At 32.9% G+C, this 24012-nt stretch overlaps 1 protein-coding gene across 1 annotated transcript; it reads left to right on the forward strand.

Moving 5' to 3' along the window:
* The first annotated feature begins 17443 nt into the window (after positions 1 to 17443).
* On the forward strand, positions 17444 to 19143 carry LOC114176404 (transcription factor MYB102-like). The gene is made up of 3 exons (XM_028061447.1): positions 17444 to 17808; positions 17928 to 18057; positions 18141 to 19143. Exons 1-3 carry the CDS (start codon positions 17676 to 17678, stop codon positions 18958 to 18960), a joined length of 1083 nt encoding a protein of 360 aa, XP_027917248.1. The 5' UTR covers positions 17444 to 17675; the 3' UTR covers positions 18961 to 19143.
* The last annotated feature ends 4869 nt before the right edge of the window (positions 19144 to 24012 follow it).

Raw genomic sequence — 24012 nt, forward strand, 5'->3', positions numbered from 1 at the left:
ATGAGTCGAGTTAGTTCACTTTAAAATGTATGTAAAATATAAACATTTATAAATAAAGTAATTTTAAAATTCAAAATAGTTTTTATGAATAAAAAAAAGTTCCAAGTAAACAGACTAATCAAACCTTTACATGTACAAATTCGTTGCATTGTAGCTATCTTAAAAACTCAACCTAGGTATTAATATATAAATTGAGATATTTTCTCTCTTAGTTAATATGAGACTTGGAAAACTTAAGAAATATACATTAACGTATACAATAATCTCTACGCTGCTTAAAAAGATTTAAGAAAAATGTTTGAAAAATTGAAATAAAATTTTACTTGTTTAAACGGATTTATATTAGATTAAGGTTTATTTGATTATGATGAAATTTTATCATTTTGAGTAGGAAAAAAAAATAGAAATATAACTACGAGGAGTTTAAAGAATAACAGAGATGAGACCTCAAAAACATGGTATAAAAGATAATGAATATGAGAAGTGCAAAAATTTTGTCTTTAAAAAATTAAATAGATGGTATCAAAAGGTTATTTTTTTAGGAAAAAAATAAAAGTAAACTGTATTTACTAACACAGGGGAGTGTAAATAGCAAAAGTCTTGTATTTTTGCTTCTGTTTGCATTGTTAGGCTAGGTCCAATCGAATTGAAATCTGACTTTTTTTTTTCAATTAATTTATTGGAGCTTGATTTATTCCCCTTATTAAAGAAAATAAAAATTCGGTCGAAAACCACTTCTAACAGGTAAATTAACATTCTCACTGAACTAAATGTTTATAAATGGTGAAACAATAATAATAATAATAATAATAATAATAATAATAATAATAATAATAATAATAATAATAATAATAATAATAATAATAATAATAATAATAATAATAATAATAATAATAACGATGATGATTAATCCATTTCATATATTATTAATATAATATCAATGTATGTTTGGAAAAAAATATTCTTACTAACTTTTTATCAGCATAAAAGTTTATTGAGTAAACTGTACAAACTTCCCTAAATTTTAGGGAGTTTATGTTCCTTTTTCGTTTTTGGCATAACAAAGAAAAGTTGTGTATTAGTAAAAGTATTTACACTCACCCAGGTAACTACGTTACGGCGCATGCACAGGATTAGGGTTGGGCAAAATAAATCAAATTACACTGAACTACCAAAAACTGCACTGTATTAAAAAACAGTTCGCATAAACTGCACTGGACTGAAAAATAGTTCGGACGAATTAAACTGAATAGTTTTTTTTAAATAAATTGGACTGAACTGCATTGCACTGAACTGCACTGCACTATAATATGAACTGAATTGAACTGTTATAAACTGAACTGTTTTATAAACTGCACTATGTCAGAACTGAACTGCACTATTTTTTAATTGAACTGCATTATTTTTTAACTGAACTGCACTATTTTTTAACTGAACTGCACTATTCTTGAACTGAACTGCGCTTATTTTTAACTTAACTACACTATTTTTGAACCGTTTTTGAACCGAATTACATTGATTTTGAATAAACTTCACTATTTTTGAACCAAATTATACTATTTTTGAACCGAATTGCATTGATTTTGAACTGAATTGCACTATTTATGAACTGAATTACACTATTTTGAACCGAATTGCACTAATTACATATGATTGTAATACGCAATAATAATATAAAGTTTATAATTTGAAAGTGCTTAGGAAATAATACTTGAAATATGCATCATACTTCAATACACCAAAATCAAAATATTTATACATCTTAATACACAGGACATAGGTTTTCCAGTAGGTTCTCCCATAAACAACATCAAAATGTTAATACATCTTAATACATCTTCAATCATCTAAATTAATTGCACTTGAAGGTCCCACTTCGTCTTGAGAAGTTATATCTACAAAAAAAATTATTTCATCATTTTTGAAAACTTAAAATAAATTTAAAAATATCAACTAAAAAGTATATAAAGTTTTCATATAAACTCACCTTGCTCAAATTCATCAAGCTCTTTAGATCCTCATTAAAAAGTATAGAGAAAGGTGTTCCTCTTAACCAATCTTGTGTGCAAACAAGTACTTCCACTATTTTAGGCGTTAGGCAACTACGATAAGGATTAACCACCCTTTCTCCTGTACTGAATGCACACTCTGATGCTACGGTAGAGATGGGAATGGCTAACACCTCTCAAGCCATGTTTGCAAGGATAGGAAATCTAGTTGAGTTAACCTTCCACCAATGTAAAACATCAAGCTCAACTGACTTTGTATAAGGTTCAAGATCCTCTCTCAAATATTTATCAAGCTCTGATATATAATCAAATCTACGTCCTGTAGCTCTTAGGTAGAAGCTCATGCCATGAGGATCATCATCTTCATCATCTAGTTGAGATTCTTGTTGGCTACTTTGAGAACCCTCCTCAACCCCTTGATATTGATCATAAAGTGTTTTTAAAGATGACAATAATTTTGATTTCAATCCACTGGCCATGCTAGATTCAAATATATAGTCAATGAAGTAATTAACAAAATCCAACTTACTCCTAGGGTCAAGCACAACAACAATCAATAATAAGATATTAATTTCATTGGGATTTTCTCAATATTTGTCATACTTACCCTTCATCCTCATTGCCATCAATCTTATGCTCACATCACTTGTAAGACCCGAGAAAATTAAATAGTTATTTAAATAATTATTTAATTATGGTGGGTAATAGAAACATTTAAAGCAATTAATGTGAGGAACTATGACATGGAAAAGTACTAGCTTAAGTGGTTGAGAGTACTTTATTGTGTGTGAGGACTTGGGTTCGAGTCCTATGTGTGCCACTTGGGTGTTATTTAAATTATGTGTTTTTGTGTGTTTATATATTGAATGCATGGGGTGATGATAAATTCCTAGAATTGTAGGAGTTATCATGAAATTTGGATTGGTTGAATGGTTTGGCCTTGGTTTGGTATGTGCATGGGTGTGAGTTCAAACCTTGTTGAGAACTAAATAATTTCTTTTTGCCAATTTTTCCTTTGGCATGAATGTGAAAAGGTTTGGAAAACCTAGTAGCCAAGAAGGCAGCCGTGAGTGCTGGAAAAATACACTGTGAGGGATATTAAGTAGACATTAACACACACTTTTATTGTAATTTTCGTTTTAAAAGGTTAAGTGAAATTAAGGGTGGAATGAATTAGAGTGAGAGAGGATAATTAAAGGATTAAGGGTCTGAGACAGGGGAGTGCATACGAAATCACAGACTTCTGGGCGATTGGCACGAATTGTAGAGGAGAATTGGAGTGGGAAACCATTGTGGAAGAGTGAGGCAAGAGCAAGGCTGAGTTTGAATTAAAAGTCACGTGCAATCCGTGTTTGGAGCGAGGATCAGAGGTTAGGGGAGCTGGAACCGAATCTTTTATTTATTGTTTTTATTTGTATGAAATGTATGAGAATTTGAATGCATGTACTCTGCTATTTCATGTATTTTCGTATTTTCTACAATTTTCCAGAAATACCCGCCAGGCGACTCATCTTATTTCTGGGTAATTGGGGGTTCTGGAGATGGAACCGCCTAGCGGAACGGGCTTAACCGCCAGGCGGTGCATGTTAGAGTACCCAGTTTTCTGGGTTTTATGAAGGGCCTAGCGGTGACGAATACCCGCTAGGCGACGCGAGCCACTTTTGGCTCGATTTTGATGTTTCACAGGTTCTGGGAGGTTTGTTATCAAGGAGAAATTGCTTTCTAATATTTATGAATGATTAAACATAGTATTTCATTGGAAATTCGTGGAATTGGGGTTTAATATAGAAGAAGATTGCATGAAGGTTATCTTAGGGTTGATGAATTGGGGATTTCGAAAATGACACTAATCTAAATGGAAAGGGTGAATGAATTCGGGTATGGGAAGTGTTAGAGAATGAATTGTAATCCTAAAAGATGGAATCGTATCCTATAAAGTCATAAATTGGTTGAACTCAGAGTTGTTCTGAAAGGGTTGAGATTCGCAGGTGCAAAGAAAAATGTTGGGGTTCCTGGAACAGCAGGAACCGCCTGGCGGCACGTTGGTTACCGCTAGGCGCCATATCAGTGAAGCGTGGTGTCTGATTCATGAAAAACGCTGTTTTTCGTACTTTTCGTGGAACAGGAACCGCCCGGCGCTAGTTCATGCCGCCAGGCGCCCCCGATTTTTCTGGTCTGCGCAGTTTTCGTAAAACTGTATTTCCCGCTTCGTTAACCGTCCGATTTGGGTGAAATTTTGTAAGGTGTTTCACAACATGTTGTTCTTCACTTTGAACGGTGGAGATTCAAATTGGATGCCTAAAGAGGGAGATATACGTCACTCATGATTGGTTGTTGAATTCCCTAATAGTATGATTACTAATGGATGATTAAGTGTGATCAAGTGCTGGTATGGCCTTGATTGGTGAATGTATATATATAAATATATTGATGCATGATTGATGAGTATGTTTTTGGTAGTGCTTGTTGAGACATGTTGAATATATGAACCTATATATGTTAGCTCGAACGTAAGATGTTATAAGTGTGGGAATAAGGCCACAATTGATTATATCACTATGACCGGGTGTTGCATGATCATGACGGGTTTTTGGAAAAGTATGGGAACATGATAATCATACTTTAAATGTAATGGAATTGTAAGCATGCAAAGGGTTGGGAAAAATGAGAAGGGGAAAATAAAATGTGTGCTGGAATTGATTTAAGAGGTAAGTATATATGAATTATAAAAGAGAGGAATGTGTGCTTATACTTGAAAGATGCATATGTGTTGTGATGTTGTAATTTGGAATATATGAATGTGTATGTTGATTTCTGGATGTTTGAGAATTAAATGGTTGAATTCTAGGAAATGAATTAGAGTACCTAAAACCAGTAGTGTCACATTACTGGTGTAGCGCCTAGCGGTGTAGACTGAACCGCCAGGCGATAGTATGAAACAAGAATGTTTTATAAGTTGTGGCGCCCGACGGTGATGTGGAACCGCCAGGCGGTCTGTACTGCCATTTCGCCTAGCGGCGCTTAGGCTACGCTAGGTGATGGTGTAGTGGTAGGGTGCATTGTGATATGTTTTGCATGGTTTGTGGTGTGGGTCCTGGTCTGGGATATGCTTGATGTTGTCATGAGCGGGTAGGTTCATGACTGGTGATGAACACGTGATGATATGAGCGGGGAGGTTCATATTTTATTACTCTCGTGTGGGGATACGAGCGAGGTAAGTTCGTATGTTCCGTGCTCACACTTGAGAGATGCTGCGTGCGGGGAGGTACGTAGCTGGTGGATCACGTGTGTTGGACTACGAGCGGGGAGGTTCGTAGAGTTGGACCACGAGCGGGCAGGTTCGTGGAAGCATTGGAATCCTAAGACCAGCTTGAGTATATACCTTGTGTAGGGTGGTGTGCTTTGCTTGTTTTCTTTATCATGTTGTGTTGTGAAACTTGGATCAGGGGATGCTGTGCCATGAGCGGGTAGGTTCATGGATGGTGGTGAACACGTGATGATATGAGCGGGGAGGTTCATATCATGTTACTCTCGTGTGGGGATACGAGCGAGGTAGGTTCGTATGTTCCGTGCTCACACTTGAGAGATGCTGCGTGCGGGGAGGTACGTAGCTGGTGGATCACGTGTGTTGGACTACGGGCGGGTAGGTCCGTAGAGCAGGACTACGAGCGGGGAGGTTCGTAGAGGCAAGACCACGAGCGGGCAGGTTCGTGTGAGCATCATAAACCCTGAATCCGAGGCTAATTATTTATTTGTTGTGAAGGTTGAAAAGCCTTGGGGATTAAGGTCTGGGCCAAGAATTAACTAGAATAAAATAGATGGGTGTATCTTGACTTTTTTATTAACTTATATGTTTAATTATTTATGAGCTCACCCTATCTGCTTGTGTTTGGCGATGATCGTGTAATGCGTTACACGTGAGCAAATGATGTTACAGGTGGTGCTGATGAGGCATAGCATCGGAGAGAGGGTTAACTGGGAAAAGCTTTTACTGGAGTTTTACCGTTATTGTTTTTATGAAATTTGTAAATAGTGTCCTATTGATTTGTGAATTTGGATACTGTATTGGAGTTTCATAAATTATGGATTTTTGGATAACATTCGATTAATAAACGTTTTAAAATTTCCCGCGTTTTTGGGAAGCGAAGTATAATAAATGATGTTTTCATCATATTTCTTAATTTTTATTACTTAAATTAGTAATATCCGACCGGGATGTTACATCACTACTCTCAGAATATTGCCGAATCTTTTTACCAATTCCAAACACTTCCTTCATATACATATGACTAGTGACGTAAGAAGAACCAGAAATGCGCATGGTAGAGTCATAAAACATCTTTAAGAATGGTAGAACAGACCTCGCATATTCCCAATCCTCTTCTAGTGGCACACCACTACTTTTGGCCATTTCAGCACCAAATTTCTTATCTTGCATATCTAGCAAGACAAACGCATCTTTGTACTTCAAGCTTGCCTCTAACATTAGATAAGTTGAATTCCATCTGGTTTCAACATCAAGACAAACAAGACCTTTATAAGAAATTCCCTCTTGTTCAACACAAGCCTTGAATCTAGCAAATCGAGCTGGAGAAGATTTCACATATTTAGCTGCACTCCGAATTTTTGAAATTGAATCTTTTATCTCTTTTAACCCATCCTTCACAATCAAACTTAATATATCTGTGCAACAACGCATATGAACATATTCTCCCTTTAAGACAAGACAATTCCATGATAACATCCTTCTTTTGAGGTATTGGACCCCAACATCATTTGCTGTAGCATTATTCACAGTGACATTAAGGACTCGTTTCAACTCCCAGTTATTCAAACAAGCTTCAACATGTTTAGCAATGAGCTCCCCTGAATGACTTGTTGTTTGAGAAAAATTCAAAATTTTCTTATGCAGCTTCCAATCTTCATCAATAAAGTGAGCTGTTAAACTCATGTAGTTTAGGTTTTAGATTGAAGTCCATGTGTCTGTAGTTAAGCAAACCTTCCCACGAAGCTTTGATAGAAAAATTTTCAACTTCGCTTTTTCCTCTTCATAGAGTTCTCACATTTCACGCCTCAATGTAGTACGGGATAGGACATATGACTTTTAGTGAATTCTTTTTACGTGGCTTGCATGTTTATTTACTTTTTTAATAATAGATAAATAATTTAATATTTAAATTTAAATAAATAATTAATTAAAAGATTAAAAAAATCAAACAAAATTTAAATTAACAACCATCTAAATAATAAAAATGAAAATGTAATTATTTTAGGTTTAAATGACTGTTACAAAGGATAAAATTGGAAAAAATATATATATAAGAAAAAGAGAAATTTGTTTAATATATAGGTATAAATGTCGGATTAAGTGGATGAAGAGAGGTTTATGTTTTTTTTTCGATTAAGTATGTTTTTAGTCTTTAAAATTTGATACGAAATTGAAATTTATTATTAATTGAAACTTTGATATATTTTGATCCTCAGACTTTAAAAATGAATGGATATATATAGTCCTTTCAACTCAGTTACATTAAAAAAAATTTAACGTGTCAGATACATTTCGTGGTAGTATTTGAGTTCTTTATACCGGTTGACACATTTTTATTTCAATATATACTAGGAAACACATTTCAGACATATTTATTTATTTTTAAAGTTTAAGAATTAAAATATATCAAAGTTTAAGACAAAAGACAAATTTCAATTTGACGTTAAAATTTAGAGACTAAAAACTTAAATTTTTTTTTCTCGAACGAAACGTGTCTTGGCATAAGTTTGTTTCACAGTGTTGAAGCCAAAATTCAACAATATTAATCTGATTGATTTATTAAAATTTTTGTCAACTTTATTATAGTATCTAGTTTCGTCATATACTGTATAATGGAATATATTTTAAGACTAAAATTATTTACCATTTATCTAAATGAGAATTTTGATTTGATAAAGAGAAATATTATACGCATATTTCTCCATATATTTAAAAGTGTTCTATGAATTTATAATATTTTTGTTGTATAAACGTACATTTGTAACAACAATTGAGATAACTTAGAGACGCAAATTCAATAGTAATATAATGAGAACCAAATTCAATAGTAATATAATGAGAGCATGCGAGAGTTTAGAAAGGATTACTAACAAGTAAAAGTTGTATTCTAATATATCGTAATCGGTTCGGAACAAGTTATTTCGACTTTCAGGGTCTCACCTGTTTTAATCTTAGTCTGAATTGTTTCGTCTCAATATGTAATCTGAGTCTTTTTATTTGGACCTTTGGCCTGATTCAATCTTTAGTCCGAGTTGAACTTTCTTTATCTTTGTATTGGAGTGATCCGTTTTGACCTTCTGAACAAATAAGATTGTCCCAACCTCTGGCCTAGGGAGACCTGTTTGGACCTTCGGCCCAGGCTGGCCTAGTGCAAGCCATTCAGACCTTTGTCTCGGACAGACATGTCCCAACCTTCGGCTTGGACCGGCACGTTCCGACCTTCAGCTTGGTTCAACCCGTTCCAACCTTCAGCCTGGTCTAGATCGTTATGAGCTTCGGCCTGGGCCAACCTACCCTAACCATTGGCCTAAGTCGATTCGTACCAATCTTCGGCTTGGGTCATATCGACCTTCAGTCTGGACCAGCCTGTCCCAACATTCATCTCGGATTGGCTTATCTCAACTTTCGGTTTGGACTGACTCCTTTCGACCGTTCCTAGAGATGTCAAAATGGGTTCAACCTGTGAGCCAACCCGGCTCACCACGAGTTTGAGCCAGGTTGGGTTGATAAAATTTCATTTCTGTAAAAAAGCTGATTGAATTAAACACAACTTACTTAATCCACGGGTCAACGGGTTAACCCACAACCTACCAACAACACTTAATTATTTTTATAATTTTTTATTATAATTATTTACTATTTTTAATTATATAGGTTCACAATTTGATATTTTTAAATACTAAAATGTTGCTTAATAACATTTAAATAATTTAATGTTTGATTTATTTGTTTGCCAAATTATATAAGTAGGGGTGACAAAAAAGGTCAGCACAACCTATTTTGGTTCGACTCGTCTGTGGTCCGTAAAAAAACGGGTAAAACCAAGTTGACCCATCAAACAAAAATGGGCTAACAATTATAGCCTGTCCCGTACAAGACGAGCTAACGTGTCGGGTTGACCCGTCAGTTTTTTTTTTTTTAATTTTTTAAATTTGTTTTCAAAATTTGTTTATATATACATATAAATTAATATTAAAAACATATTTAATCAAATATAATATTTTTTTAACTTTTAATTGATTTGTTAATGTTTTTAACTATATAATATAAAAAACAATCTTTTTAATTATTTTTATTTTATTTTATTTTTTAAAATCGGGCCTACGAGCTGACGTATTTTGGCCTGTCAAATTGACGGGCTTGACGGGACGGGCCAAAACGGGCTGTTGGGTTGAAATCTTCAACCCAACCCATCCCTTTTAACAAAGACTGACGGGATAGCCCGTTGGGGCCGACCCGTTTTGCCACTCCTATATATATAGGTTAATACTTTAATATTTAACTACTATCTTTATAATAATACTATGAGAATTAGGTGAACATTTTGATTTCACTATTATAAAAAATAAATCGAGTTAATTAAATTTTATTGTAATGCAATAAATATATAAAATAAATTGTAAAAAAAAATTGTAAGTGAGCAAACCCACCAACTCGTGGTGGGTCGGGCCACTTCGCAAAATTTTGGCTCACAAAAGATGAGCGGGATTGAACTGGTCATTTTTTTAACTTAACTCATGGTGAGTTGACCCGTGTAAGTCGTGTTGGCTCACTTTGACACCCGTTTTAGCCCGGGTCTACCTGTCTTTATTTAAGTTTGTCTCAACTTTCAACTTGAGATGACTCGACTCAATCTTTAACCTTTGATGACATGATCCGACCTTCAATCCGAAATTGCTTGACTCGACCTTTGACACTCTCTAAAAAAAGATTTATTTAAAGGTAAATTAGGACTGATCATGAATCATGAATTAAATTAAGAACTCTAATATTTTATTGTGGTGTTTAAACAAATAAATGATGACTGGACGAAATATGGGGTGAAAATTTCCGTAGATGATTAAATTAGAGTTTGACTTTTGTATGCCTTTATGTGAATTGGGCAAGGTTTGATGAGACAAGGTTTCCAAGATAACTTCTTGTTCATGCTAACATGAAAAGAAAAATAAAGAATAAGGTAAATTTAGACGAACACACTTTTGGATTACCTATAGGCATCTTTTGGAGTTTCAATACGAAATAAAAGTCTGATAGAAACAAGAACATCAACGTCTAAAAGGAAGGCCATTGACCATTACAGTAATTTTATAATTTTAAAAACATAAAGAAACAAACATTTCTTCTTTAAAGTGAGTGGTTTTTCAAATAAATTGAGGTCATAGACGCCAGCTTCACCGCAATAGGCAGAAGACAAATCACAAAAATAGACGTGACCAATTAATTATAAAACAATAATTTGGTATTTTGTAGAAATTATTAAGATTTTGATAAGCATCACGAGACTCTGAGAACACAAAACTTTTTTCTATTTGATTTTCCCTGTTCCGTAGGCATTCAGAAGTTAGATTTGGTCACGTGGCAGTTTCCAAATCATATGATAATGTATGACGTTGTCTTGTCTCACTGTTGGGAGTGGAGAAGCGAGTGCACCTTCTTCTTTGACGACACGTCTCAGATTTTCAGCTATTTCAGTGCACCACGCAAACAAAATTAGGTGTCTCCCTAAACTCAAACAATGTTAAAAATATTCATCTCTTACGTTAATCATATTTTAAAAAGGTTATGTTCTGAACTTTTATGATATACTCAGAATATATAATCCGTAACATGGAATAATATATGTATCTATGTAGTTTACATTGAACGTGGAAGAAAAAGTTTTATGGAAATAGGTTAAAAGTAGGTTAAAAGATATACATATTTTCAAAGTGTCACGATTATTTTAAGTAAATCAAAGTTGTTTAAAGTAAAAGTTTACATTGTATTGTATTGTATTTTTGGAGATGAATTGATACAAGATAAAAAAATGAAAGGAGACCTAAAGACTAGGGTTAAAGTTAAGTATGTAGGGAAGACAAATATGAACGTATAGAGTAATTTTTTATGTTCACATTCTTTCATGTCTTTGAAAATTGTCAAAAGTTTAATCTGACGTTTAGGTATTTCCCTTTTTTTATTTATGTATTGTCAAAATGATTGAAATAGATAATATGATTAAAATATGCTTTGAAATAAAACACGATAAGATGTAAAGCACTTAAGACATTGGACTAAGTGTTTTGAACTAGAAATTCGGTTTTTCTCTCATATTTTGGCCCCTAGAAATCAGATTTATATTGTTTACTGATAATGCATTTGGTCTGGAAGATATAAAGAAAGGAAAAAATATATTATATAATAAGAAAGAAAGGAATACAGATAAATATAAAAGATATTTAAAATAAATCAAACAAGGGGACAATACGTGATTTTTTTATAAGTAAATCAGTTTGTTTTACAATCGGTATGCAAATAGACTATAGAAAAATTGCAATGATTTATGATGACTTCTGTTTTGTTATTTACAATTTTTATACTATTATAATGATAAATATACATAACAAACACTGGTGCAAAATTATATTTTTACCTTATCTTATAGGTTTTGATTGGCAAGAAACCGAAGCATATAATGACGTGGTGACATTTTTGTAATTCCAGACAATTTTTATGCATCGTTTCAAGTAAAACCCGAAGTCAAAAGGTGTTATAGGCTTCAGTTTAAATAAAACTGGTGCCAAAAGGTGCTTATATGCTTCGGTCGAACAGACCCGAAGCCAAAAACATGGCCAGAAATTTCAAAAATGCCATTACCCGTTACGTCTTTGGCCTCGGGTGGCAGTGAACCGGGGCCAAATAACACTATATGCCTTGGTTATCAACTGAACTGAGGCCATATAGTTTAATTAGGGCACAAAAACACGAACCCCTCTTCTTCTTCCTCGCGCGCGCTGCATATTCTTCATCTCTCTCTGCAACTGTTCTGGTGACACCACCACGCGAGCCCCCCTTGTTCTTCCATCATCGTTGTGCTGCCACCGTTGCGTCTCGCCTCCAGCCACGCTACTCCGGCCAGTCGTCACGCGAAAGGCGTAATCGATTATAATATGTTCGTAATCGATTACATTAAACCCAGAAACACTGCAACGCATGCAGTAATCGATTATATTCACTAATACAAAAAAGCCCTATAACGTCACCCATATGACGTCTGCCCAGAGAAAGTCCCACGTTAAAAATGATCGGTGGCCTTTTTGTAAATTATTTGACTTTTTTAACGTCTGCCCATTCCAACATAGACGTAATTTAACGTCTGACCCACAGTACCCCGACGTTATGTAAAAATTGATGTCTGAGCTCTCTGCCCTCGACTTAATTTAACGTCTGACCCACTCTGCCCTGACTTAATTTAACGTCTGACCCCCTCTGCATCGATGTTAAGTAACGTCTAACCACGTAGCCCCGACGTCAATTTTTGGGTTTTCTCTGCGCGAAACGCAAAAACCCTAACTATTTTGTCGCGCCACCAATTTTTTGCGAAGCTTCTCCGTCGGCGACCACCATTCCGAGCTCCTCCAGATAATTTTCGAACGTTTTTCACCACCAAACTTGTTGGGATTTGATTGTGGATTGATTTTAGGTGTTTTGAACCAAATATTTTCCATTTTCATCCCCATTTGCAGTGTTTCGCGATCCTTCCCGTCGGCAACCATTATTTTGACCTCCTCTAGGTGAGTTTCGAACATTTTTCACCACCAAACTGATTGAGATTTGATTATGGATTGATTTTAGGCATTTTCAACCGAATATTATGTGTTTTCATCCCCATTTGCATCATTTTGAGATTATTTTGCTTGTTATCTCTTTTTCATTGTACGTATATAATTGCTTGTATTTTTTATTTGCAATTATAATTTTTATCTTGGACTATTGCTTTTTTAGTTTTTTTGGCCTATTTCTTTTTTTAATTGAATTTTTATAATAATATTTGTAAAGTTACGAAATAAAATTATATTTATTGTTATTTGTAAAATTGGACTAATTGTATTTGATTTTTTAATATTATTGTTGCATTATTTTTTATTTTATGTATGTAGATTTATTATGGATTCATTGTGGACCAAGGTCGATCTACCATCTATGGATTCATTGAACCTCAAATCATTCAACCTTCGGGAAACTCACATGACCACATCAAACTTTATTTGCAAACATGGATGGTTGAGTCAAATAGAGAGATCTACTTTGCGTCATACATTGATGCGTAGGTATTTTTGCTAGTAATATTTTATTAAGTATTATTAATTATTTCTGCTAAGTACTTGTGATTGATGGTAGGTATCATTGGCAACTATGTGTCATCATTCCAAGAATATGCACAGTTGTATGGTTTTATTTATGCCATAGGAAGATTCCACCTGCTTTCAAAAACATGTTACAAGAGTAAGTATTACTTTTTTTTCAATCCTAACCTATGTATCTACTTAGTTATAAAAACTAACATATGTTTTATGTTTCCAAAATTTCATTAGAATTGTGGGTAAGCCTAGAGGTCAACAACTTAAAGTATTATATCCAAAGGTTAGAACTCATTCAGTTTAAAGTTATTAATTTTTGTATGTCAACTTATGACTTTGATATGTGTTTATTTTATTTGTAATGTTTAGTGTAACAAGCAAGAAGATTCATGGAAATGTGGATATTATGTCATATCTTAGATAAGAACAATCATTCGAGCTGCAATTAAAGATGAATGGATAGAGGTAATAATATATATATATATATATATATATATATATATATATATATATATATATATATATATATATATATTTCACATGTTATAAATCATATCAAACTTTAAAGAATGATATTCATACATAATGAAATTGTATTACTTTTTCAGCAGTTCAAGAATCCATCACCTCTACCAGATGACATTATCCACACACTAAAAAAGGAGTGGGCAACATATCTATTGGAAAGATGGAGTTGATACCACAGGAATTAGAACTCCTTTCAAAAACTTTATTGTATAAAAATATCATGTTGAAACTTTTAGTTTGGTGTTATTTATATTAGTTTAGAATATATGTTGAAACTTAAGTGTTATTAGATCTAACTGTAACTCCAGAATTGTGCTGAAATTATTATGAAACTGTTATGAGAATTTACTGATTTTCAAGTGTGGGAATGTTGTAAAAACAACAAAATTTCAAAAAAAAACAGAGCAGTTTGACGTCTGGTTGTGCTCTGATAGACGTTATTTAACGTTTGAGCTTACCATGGCCGACGTTATTTAACGTCTGTCAGAGTCCAACAGAAATTAAATTGCTTTGTTTTTTAGCTCCATTTAGCGCAAAAATTGACGTCTGTTGCTTTTGGCCCCGACGTTGGATAACGTCGGACCCCTATTGCCCCGACGTTAAGTGATGTCTGCTCTATTTTCTGACGTTATTTTGACATCACCCAGTACAATGTCGGTGTTTGGGCAAACGTCAAAGGTCGAAAATATCGAACGTTAAAAGACTTTTTTGTGTTAGTGATTGGAAGATAATCGATGACAAATAAGAAACGTTCCCTCTACACGATTTCAGGTGAAAACGTATTGCCCCCTCACGATTGATTTCTTTTTTAAAGTCGTCCACTCCCACACGATTTCACCCATTGACCCGATTTGAACCAAAAACACACGGGGCCTAACGATTTCTTCATGAAAAAACGTCCAGCCCCCACACGTTTTGCCTATAATTGTAATTTTTAAAAGAAACGCCTATTTCCGTAATTATGCCAACTGAATTGTCCGGAATTGAAAAAAAAAAACCTGAAAATTTACCTGTTAACTGAATATTCCATTAGTGATTATAAGTATGTTGATGAGCTTTAAACTAGTATCAATACTAAACTTGTTATTGTAGTAAATCACAAGAAACTATTATTCCCCGTTTTTTTTATACATGGGAATACCCACAAGAGCCAATCCTAAAATAATAAAGACGAGGAATCCCATTATCATGAAGTTTAAGGAAAAAAGTAACACTTTGGAAAGACAAACAACTATATTTTGCAAGAATTGTTGTCTTATTAACTTTGTATTGTCCTCTTTTTATCATTCTATAAAATCTGAAGTTTAAACCAAGTTCCTTTGAAGCAAAACAGCATAAAAAGTAATAGACAAAAAAAACTAAAACAGTTGAAAAATTTGTTAAATACTTGATAAATTTATTTAGTACTTAATAGACAAAAAAATTAATTTATGAGTAACTCAATTAAAAATTTCCAAATTTATCAATGACTTAAAATATAATTGAACTTTTTTTAATACTAAAATTGAAATATGTGAATACTTATTATTCTAAATTGAGTGTATTTTTTTATGATAATTATTTTGTTAAGTTAGAAAAAAAAGATAATTCCTATATAAAGGTTAAAAAGTTCAACTTCAGGCAAATACGAGATCAGAAGTCAATTTTCGGTATAAACAATAAATATGTGTTGTTTTAACGTTTAAAATAATTTCAGAATAAATATAAATAAAAACTTGTAAGGTTTAACTCGATTCGATTGAAATTCATGGCACGTAGTACCCTACCACTATAAAGGCATACCCTGAAAAGAATAAATGCGCTTTTAAAAATGTTGGCTTAAATAATGAGGTATGAAAATAACACAGCGAAGGAACATGTGCAATGAATTACGCGCGTGATTGATTTTTAAAATATGTTTGTACATTTTGTAGAGAGTTTTTGAAAAATAAGTAATAATTTTTTTCATTATAAAATATTGAGAATAGCATAAGCAAACAAAACCACGAGTTCTTAAATGATTGATTTGTTGTTGAAAAAGGTGAGGCTTGTTGGATGCTCTCTTCCGTTTCCGACCTGCACACTATTCCTTCTTCTTTCTGTTCCAGTTCAGACTGGGAACTCAGAAAATAAATTAAAACGTGTTTTTTAACTTTCACAGTCAAAACACACACAACCCCAACTTTGACTACGCCTGAAACACACTCACATCTCTATAAGGGGCGGTGATCGACACCACAAATTCTTCTCTTCAAATATTCATTCAACTATAATATTATCATCATTACAACTCAATGACAAAATGGACGAGAAAAACATGTTTTAAGGAATTTTCATTTAATGCACATCTATGTATATAATAATTTATACAACATCTCTTTTTCACCTTTTTTCTGTTACTGTAATATTAATGTGTACAAGAGATAATATTGCAACATCTGAATTTGTATGTCCACTTACAGCATTTTCATTCGACACACGCATGCACGTTGCCATGCATTTATCAACCAACAATTCTTCCGTTTTAACCAACGTCAATGGTGGCTTTTATCACTATATATTAGTGTACCTTGATGTCATATTTTAAGTTTTTCTTTTTAAAAAGAAAACAGGAATGTTTTGAATTCGTACTTATAAAATAGGAATAGGGTAAATAATAAGGTACAAACTTTATCTTACAGATTAATTTTATAGAATTAAATTAGACTTAAGCTCTGTTAACTATCGTAAATTTTGATGACTTCGTTCTATTTTACAAAAAATTTTAACTGATGTCACATTTACAGATTCAAAACGATCTTGTTTTACAAATAAAATCATGCTTTAATCTTGTATAAATTAGAGGAAGATTAATATTTCTAACTTTTTTCAAAATAAAACTTCAATTTAAAGGTATCTTTTTAAATGAAATGTTTTTAAAACGCAACTGCCTTTTGGGTGATTTGACTTTTAGTATAAATGTTTCCATCTTTAAAAAAAAAAACAAAAGAATCGTAACCTGAAATTTGGGTTATATAATTAAAACTTAACTTCCTCATTTCTAAAACATATATTTTGGATCTATTAACTCAAGTTTTCCATCCATCATATATCAAACACAAGACCTTGTTTATAATAATAGACTAGATTCACTACAGCATTAATCAACAATAATCACACATATACATGTAAATATACATTTGAGTAATTATTTTTTATATAATTAAGTATAAATGAGAAGTAAATAAGAAGATTTCCTCTACAACATGGTATCCGAAAGAAAGACATGTGTTGTTGGGGGTTACGTGGCCTGCGATGTGTTGATTTACAGCTAATATGAATCTAGAAAGCTAAGCGTCACACTTTGCTGAAAACGATGGTTTGACTCCTCGATAATGTTAGAAGTAAATCAGAAATGTACGAATACGAAGCGCACATATGAAAACAACCATCAAATTTCAACGTGTGCAGAAAAGTAAAGATGTTCTTTTTATTTTTTATTTTTTCAGTAAACGCTTGATTTACAATGCAAGATGGAGGAAATAAAAGAAAAAAACACGTAAAGAAAATTTATTAAACGATACGAAAAAGAGACACGTAGCAGAAGAGATAACAGAGGCCGGCACCAAATCCAATTGACTTCCCCTTCTTCTTACTCTTCTTCTCCTTAATTGCTATTTATACAACACCCAAGTATGTTCCTCTGAGTCTCGTACAAAAACATCACAGTTAACTCTTTCTCTATTTTCCCCCTCTCTTCATCACGCAAACTTCAAAACTAAGAAACACCAGAAAATGGGTAGATCACCTTGTTGTGACAAAAATGGTCTCAAGAAAGGACCGTGGACAACAGAAGAAGACCAGAAACTTGTTGATTACATTCAGAAACATGGGTACGGCAATTGGAGAGTACTTCCAAAGAATGCTGGTATGTCATGTTTTGTAACAAAAAGGAACATAATAAAGTTTACGTTTTTGCCTTTTGTTGTACACTTTGTTTGTACTTGAGCTAAAATAAACGGCTTTTGCTTTTTTCTTGCTGAGTAGGGTTGCAGAGGTGTGGCAAGAGTTGTCGACTCCGATGGACAAACTATCTCCGACCAGACATAAAGCGTGGTCGATTCACTTTTGAAGAGGAAGAGACCATAATCCAACTACACAGCATTCTTGGTAACAAGTAAGTCTCTTCGTTAAACATTGTTCTTCATTGAAGTGATGAAATAAGGGTTTTGTAACATGGTATATTTTTGGATTGTGTAGGTGGTCAGCTATTGCTTCTCGTTTGCCTGGAAGAACAGACAATGAAATCAAGAATTACTGGAATACACACATTAGAAAAAGGCTTCTGAGGATGGGAATTGACCCTGTGACGCATAGGCCAAGGCTTGATCTTTTGGACCTCTCTTCCATCCTAAGTTCATCCCTTTATGGTCCAACACACATGAACATCCAAAGACTCCTCGGTACACAGACAATGGTGAACCCTGAACTTTTAAAGCTTGCTTCATCGCTCTTTTCTTCTCAGCATCGTGAAAACCTCAACATGTGTGCACAAAATTGCCAAGACAGCTTCCTCTCTGATCCACAAATTAACCAAATCCCACAACACCTCGTACAAACCCAGGACTTTGCTCAACAACCATGTCAAACACTAGACAATACAATGAACCCCCCTTGTTCTTCATTGTCGATGCCTTTCGCTCAAGAACAACACCTGGTTGAATACCCTTCTGTTTTCCATGACTCTTGCTTCCAACATCATTCTCAACCAAGCGATTTACAGTGCAACGGAATCGATGCTAGCTATGTTGCTCAATTACCAAGCTATAACTACCATGGCTCTGATTATGACGCAAATCTTATGGACCCTTCTGAATCCTCAACCTATAACCATTCCCAGAACTTCAGCTTTGCTTCAGTTATGTCAACGCCTTCGTCAAGCCCCACGCCGTTAAATTCGAACTCGACGTACGTGAATGGAAGTAGCAGTACTGAGGATGAGATAGAAAGCTATGTCAGCAGCAACTTGTTGAGATTAATTGAAATCCCAGACATGTTAGGTGTGAATGAGTTCATATAAATGTTAATGCATTCACAGAATGAAACAATCATGTCAAACAAAAATGGATCAACCAAATGATTCATTAATTAATTCCTACTAGCATTGATTTATCTGGGTTTGCTAGATAATTGCAACGAGGGATTGTGTTCATACATGTAACATTTTTCTATGTTTTTAATGGTATTGATAGTTGACTTTCTACTTTCTTCTTTGAGGCTTTCTATGTGTTAGGAAGTAGTAGTAAATAAAAAGGTCCTTATCCTCTCCCAATTATTTGTTGTTTAAAAAGTTTCTATGATTGCTGTGTTACTGTATATTTCTGTTTTCTTCCAAATTTTAGCATCGGATTATATAAACAATGCACTGAATATGCTAGTAAAAGGAAAAGCAACACGTAATCAATCTTTTTCGAGCCAAATAACATTATTATACAAGATTTTTTTAATATTTATATATTTACATTTTTAACACTAAATAATTGATTACGTTGAAATAGCACTGTAAAAATACTGAAATTATTCACAATCAAAATTTGTTAGTGTAGACCGAAATCTGTTAGTTTACAATAAATAAATAAGGGTTAAAAAATTGTCGATAATTTAATTATCGGTAGAATTTAATGATGACTTAAAATTCATTGACAATTATACTTATCAACAAAAATGTTTATTTGTCGGTATGTACAGACGGATGATTTTTTGGTATACAAAGATGTTGGTTGATTCATATTAGAGGATTATATAAAAAAATTTCACATAACAAACTTTAATTAAAATTTCCATTTTGCTTTCTAATTAACATTTTTTTTCTATTTATTTGTGCTTCTTTAAGATTAAAAATAATAAATCTTTTTAGTCAATTATATCATTATTTTTTACCCAATTTTCACTAATTTATACTCATGTATTTATATTGAAGTAAAGGTGAAACACTACTATAAAATTTCTAAATAATGGCATTTTAGTAACTAAAAATAATTTTACATATCAATTAATAAATTTAAAATTACTAATAATTAAAATAATTTTTATTATGAATAAAAAATTATAATTGATTTGCAAATTGGTACTTCAAATAGTTTTTACTATGAACTGGAGTTTAAATTGATTTTTAATTAAAAATTAATTTCAAAAAATATTTTTAATCATTAAAATCGATGATTATATATTTAAAAATTGATTTGTAATAAAAAGATAAAATAGAAATCACAAATGGCTGTTTAGACAAATGAAAAACTACCAATATATAATAATAAATTTGAATAATATATTGTGAAGGGAGATTAGGCAGATTTGAGCGTGGAAAGGAAGGTTTGGTGTTCGAGAGATTGAAGATGGCGGCGAAGTGAGCGGAGAGAGAGGCCGGAGCAGGAGAGGACGACACCTGTCCATGACACGTGTATGAGGTACCTGTCCTCTCACGTAGTGACAACGAATAAAGCAGTGATAAAGTATGGTTTCGTATGGGAGTTTTGACCGAAACACCTTGCATACGTGGCCCACCACACAAGGATCAATTGCTTTTCATTGAAAATCATGGCATGCATCTTGTGCTGTTTTTTCTATTGTTTTTTTAGGAAGGTTAGAACATACGAGATACTATTAATTGCATCATCAGTGGGGACACGTGGCCTCAATTATACGGAAAGGAACCGGTTTGGTACCTTCAGCAACTGGACACTCTTATTATCCACTCTCACGTCCCTTTTCTTTTAAATTAAATATAATCCACATTTATTTAAGTAAGAATGTATATATTCAATCTTTTAATTTGCAAGAAATTTTTCGTTGAAAATGGGTGTTTAATTAAAGAATATAACAAAATGCACGTTTATCTTTTATTTAGCTGTCATGTGTTGCATGAAAATAATACACTACACAAACAGGAGAACTTAAGTAAACAAGAAGTAGTGGCGACATATGTTTGGCTGGTCAGCGTGTTCTACTTCAACAGGACCGACCCTGCAGCTCATTTTTCCAACATTTTCGTGTCTTTTGACTATGGAACCTATAACACGTTTATGTCACACAACACTTTTCAAAATTAAATCTATTTAGAAAATCACCCTAATCGATTACAAATTATTAAAGTTTATTTTCTTTCTCTATCGATTAATATAACATTACAAAATTTTAACAAACTTTTAACACAAATTATATATATATATATATATATATATATATATATATATATATATATATATATATATATATATATATATATATATATATATATATATATATATATATATATATATAGTCTGTATTCCGTTGTACCCTCCTCGCCTCCAGATCGGATTCCGATTTGGTTTTTCGAGTAATACACACTTCATCAAAGATTTTCATAATGGTAAGTCAGATAACTCATCCAATGGTAAGTCAGATAGCTCGTCCAATGGAAGTTGAACAACTCGGGCAAATTGTAAAAATGTGTCTGTACACAGGCAGATGACCCAGTGATATGGTCCAACAACAGCCCAAAAGAAAACGTGGAACAGAAAGAAAATGCAACAAATACAACGTGCTTTTAAAATATCTTTAAAATATCCCTATATTTTAGGAACAATATGCATGCGGGATTACAGGAGAAGATAGTGGGCTAGTTGGTTAGCTGAAATATCGAAAGTAGAGAACGATTCCACAACTGACTGCCCTATATATACTAGAAATCTTGGGATAGGAAGAGAGGTACGAAAGGAGAAAAAAGAAACATAGTGTGATTTAGAGATAAACAGAGAAGAAAGCTTTTAAGTGATTAGCCAAAGTTATAAAGAAATTATCGTTCTGGTTTGGTTATTTGTTTGAGACCGGAACATTGGCGTCCATCGTGGGGCAGGTAAAACTAGCATCCCTGTCCACATAAAACGATATGACAGTGACTACCCCTAGAAACAATGGAGGAGATTCCCCTTTCAATTCCAAAACTCGTATAGAAAGTCCACTTTCTATACCAATTAAAGTGAAAATTAGTATAGAATATTCAAAGTGGCAGTAGATTGACTATATGCTCTAATCATCCTTTCGGGGTCAGAAATTTTGGCTTTCTCCTTAAACGCATTTTCATTCACGTTATCGCCTTTGTAACTTGTGAGTTTCACCCTGTTCGTCCCCTCGTGATGATCTGATCTCGATTTTGCAAAATGGTCCACCATTTATTCCACCTAATAGAAACACTCCAATGCAACATCACTACTAACATCATTTTGTATTTTATTTGAAGAGTCTTAAGAAATGTGTGTGTGTGAGAGAGAGAGAGAGAAGAGAGGGAAATAGAAGGAAGGCAATGTGTTTATGTTTTAGGATGCTGAGAGCAAGAACACAGAGGAGAATGATGGTTAGGGATATGAGAACCCTTAGTGTGCATTTGTGTTTACAAATAAAAAAATGAGAAACTATTTTATATACTGGTTATAACTAGAATTAGTATAGAAATTTTTCTTCTTTATTATAAAATGTCATTGCTTCAACTTTCTATTATAACTATAATTGGTATAGAAAGTTTTCTTATTTGTTAAAGTTTGTCACAATTAGGAATGTCAAAAAAATTTGTACCCGCGGATATTTGCGGATAAAATCCGCAATGGGTAAGAAACAGATATTAAAAATGGATACCCGCTACCCATGGGTACGGGTATTTTTGATACTCGCATGTTAACGGGGCGGGTACGGGTATCATAGTATCCGTACCCGTGGATACCCGTACCCGCTAAACTTTAATTCACAAAAGTACCCTTATATATATATGTATATATGTATATATATACATATATACATATATATATATATATATATATATATATATGTATATATGTATATATATATATATATATATATGTATACATATATATATATATACATATATACATATATACATATATACATATATATGTATATATATATACATGTATATATATATATATATATATGTATATACATATATATGTATATACATATATATATGTATATACATATATATATATATATATATTAGTAAAAAATATTATGGCCTAATTTTTTCTAAGTTGCACATCTTGTCTTCTGTCCTCATTCTTCAAACTTCAATAGTATTGGTACGTTGTCTTCTTCCAAGTACACTCCTGACATTCTTCTCTTTCCTTTATTTGAAATTGGACATATACATCAAATCCTATATAGACAATGACGTTTATGGTATGTTTGTTGTCAAATGATGGAATCAAAACAAGAATACTTGGCACGTGGCAATTGAGGTTTATTATTTGTTTATTTTGTTTATTTTTTAGGAATCAATTGGAGAAAGTGAACTTTTTGATCAAAACATTAATTAAAGAATTTTCATTGTGTTGAACGCCATTTTATATATACTTTCATAATTATTTGGACTTGTATGAACTTGAGTTTATTTGAACTTTATTTAAAATTTATGACAATGATGTATTTTATTTTATTTTATTTGAATTTATGATTAAATATTTATTTTTTAATAATTTTGTAAATACCCGCGGGTATCCATAGATACCCGCGGATATGAAAAAAATAGGCGGATACCCGCATAACGAATACTCGACGAATATAGGTATGGGTACGGAACGGATATTTATCTAGTGGGTAGGGTACGAAGAGCTACTACCCGTACCCTACCCGCCCCCGTTGACATCCCTAGTCAGAGTACCCACTTTCTATATCAGTTATAACTACGACTAACATAAATAGTGTTATCTATTTACAATTCTGTTACTACGTCACTTATTATAAAATATTATAAAAGGTAGATTATAATTGGTATAAATAACCATTATATAAAATAAATTTTGCACCAAGTGAACCGAAGAATATTCAATCTGGAAAGGAAAAAAAGAAAAGTAAATTATAGTAATAAATGATATTATAGATGTAATAAATCTGAGTAAAAATATATTTGATAACATTTTATCGAAATAAAGTTTTAAATCTAACTAAGTGAGTTTAATGAAGTTAGATTTATACATACCAATATATTAATATCTCCTCATGGAACATATTTTGGTCAAACATACGTTCAGCCACATATTTTGAAGATATATGGTTGGCATTAAATTGACACGAGTCACCT

This window comes from Vigna unguiculata, chromosome 3, assembly GCF_004118075.2.
Source record: "Vigna unguiculata cultivar IT97K-499-35 chromosome 3, ASM411807v1, whole genome shotgun sequence".
Lineage (NCBI taxonomy): Eukaryota > Viridiplantae > Streptophyta > Magnoliopsida > Fabales > Fabaceae > Vigna > Vigna unguiculata.

Coding starts and splice junctions, on each gene's coding strand:
- LOC114176404 (XM_028061447.1), top strand. CDS start 17,676: ATGGGTAGATCACCTTGTTGTGACAAAAATGGTCTCAAGAAAGGACCG. Junction 17,809..17,927: donor AGTACTTCCAAAGAATGCTG/GTATGTCATGTT, acceptor CTTGCTGAGTAG/GGTTGCAGAGGTGTGGCAAG. Junction 18,058..18,140: donor CACAGCATTCTTGGTAACAA/GTAAGTCTCTTC, acceptor TGGATTGTGTAG/GTGGTCAGCTATTGCTTCTC.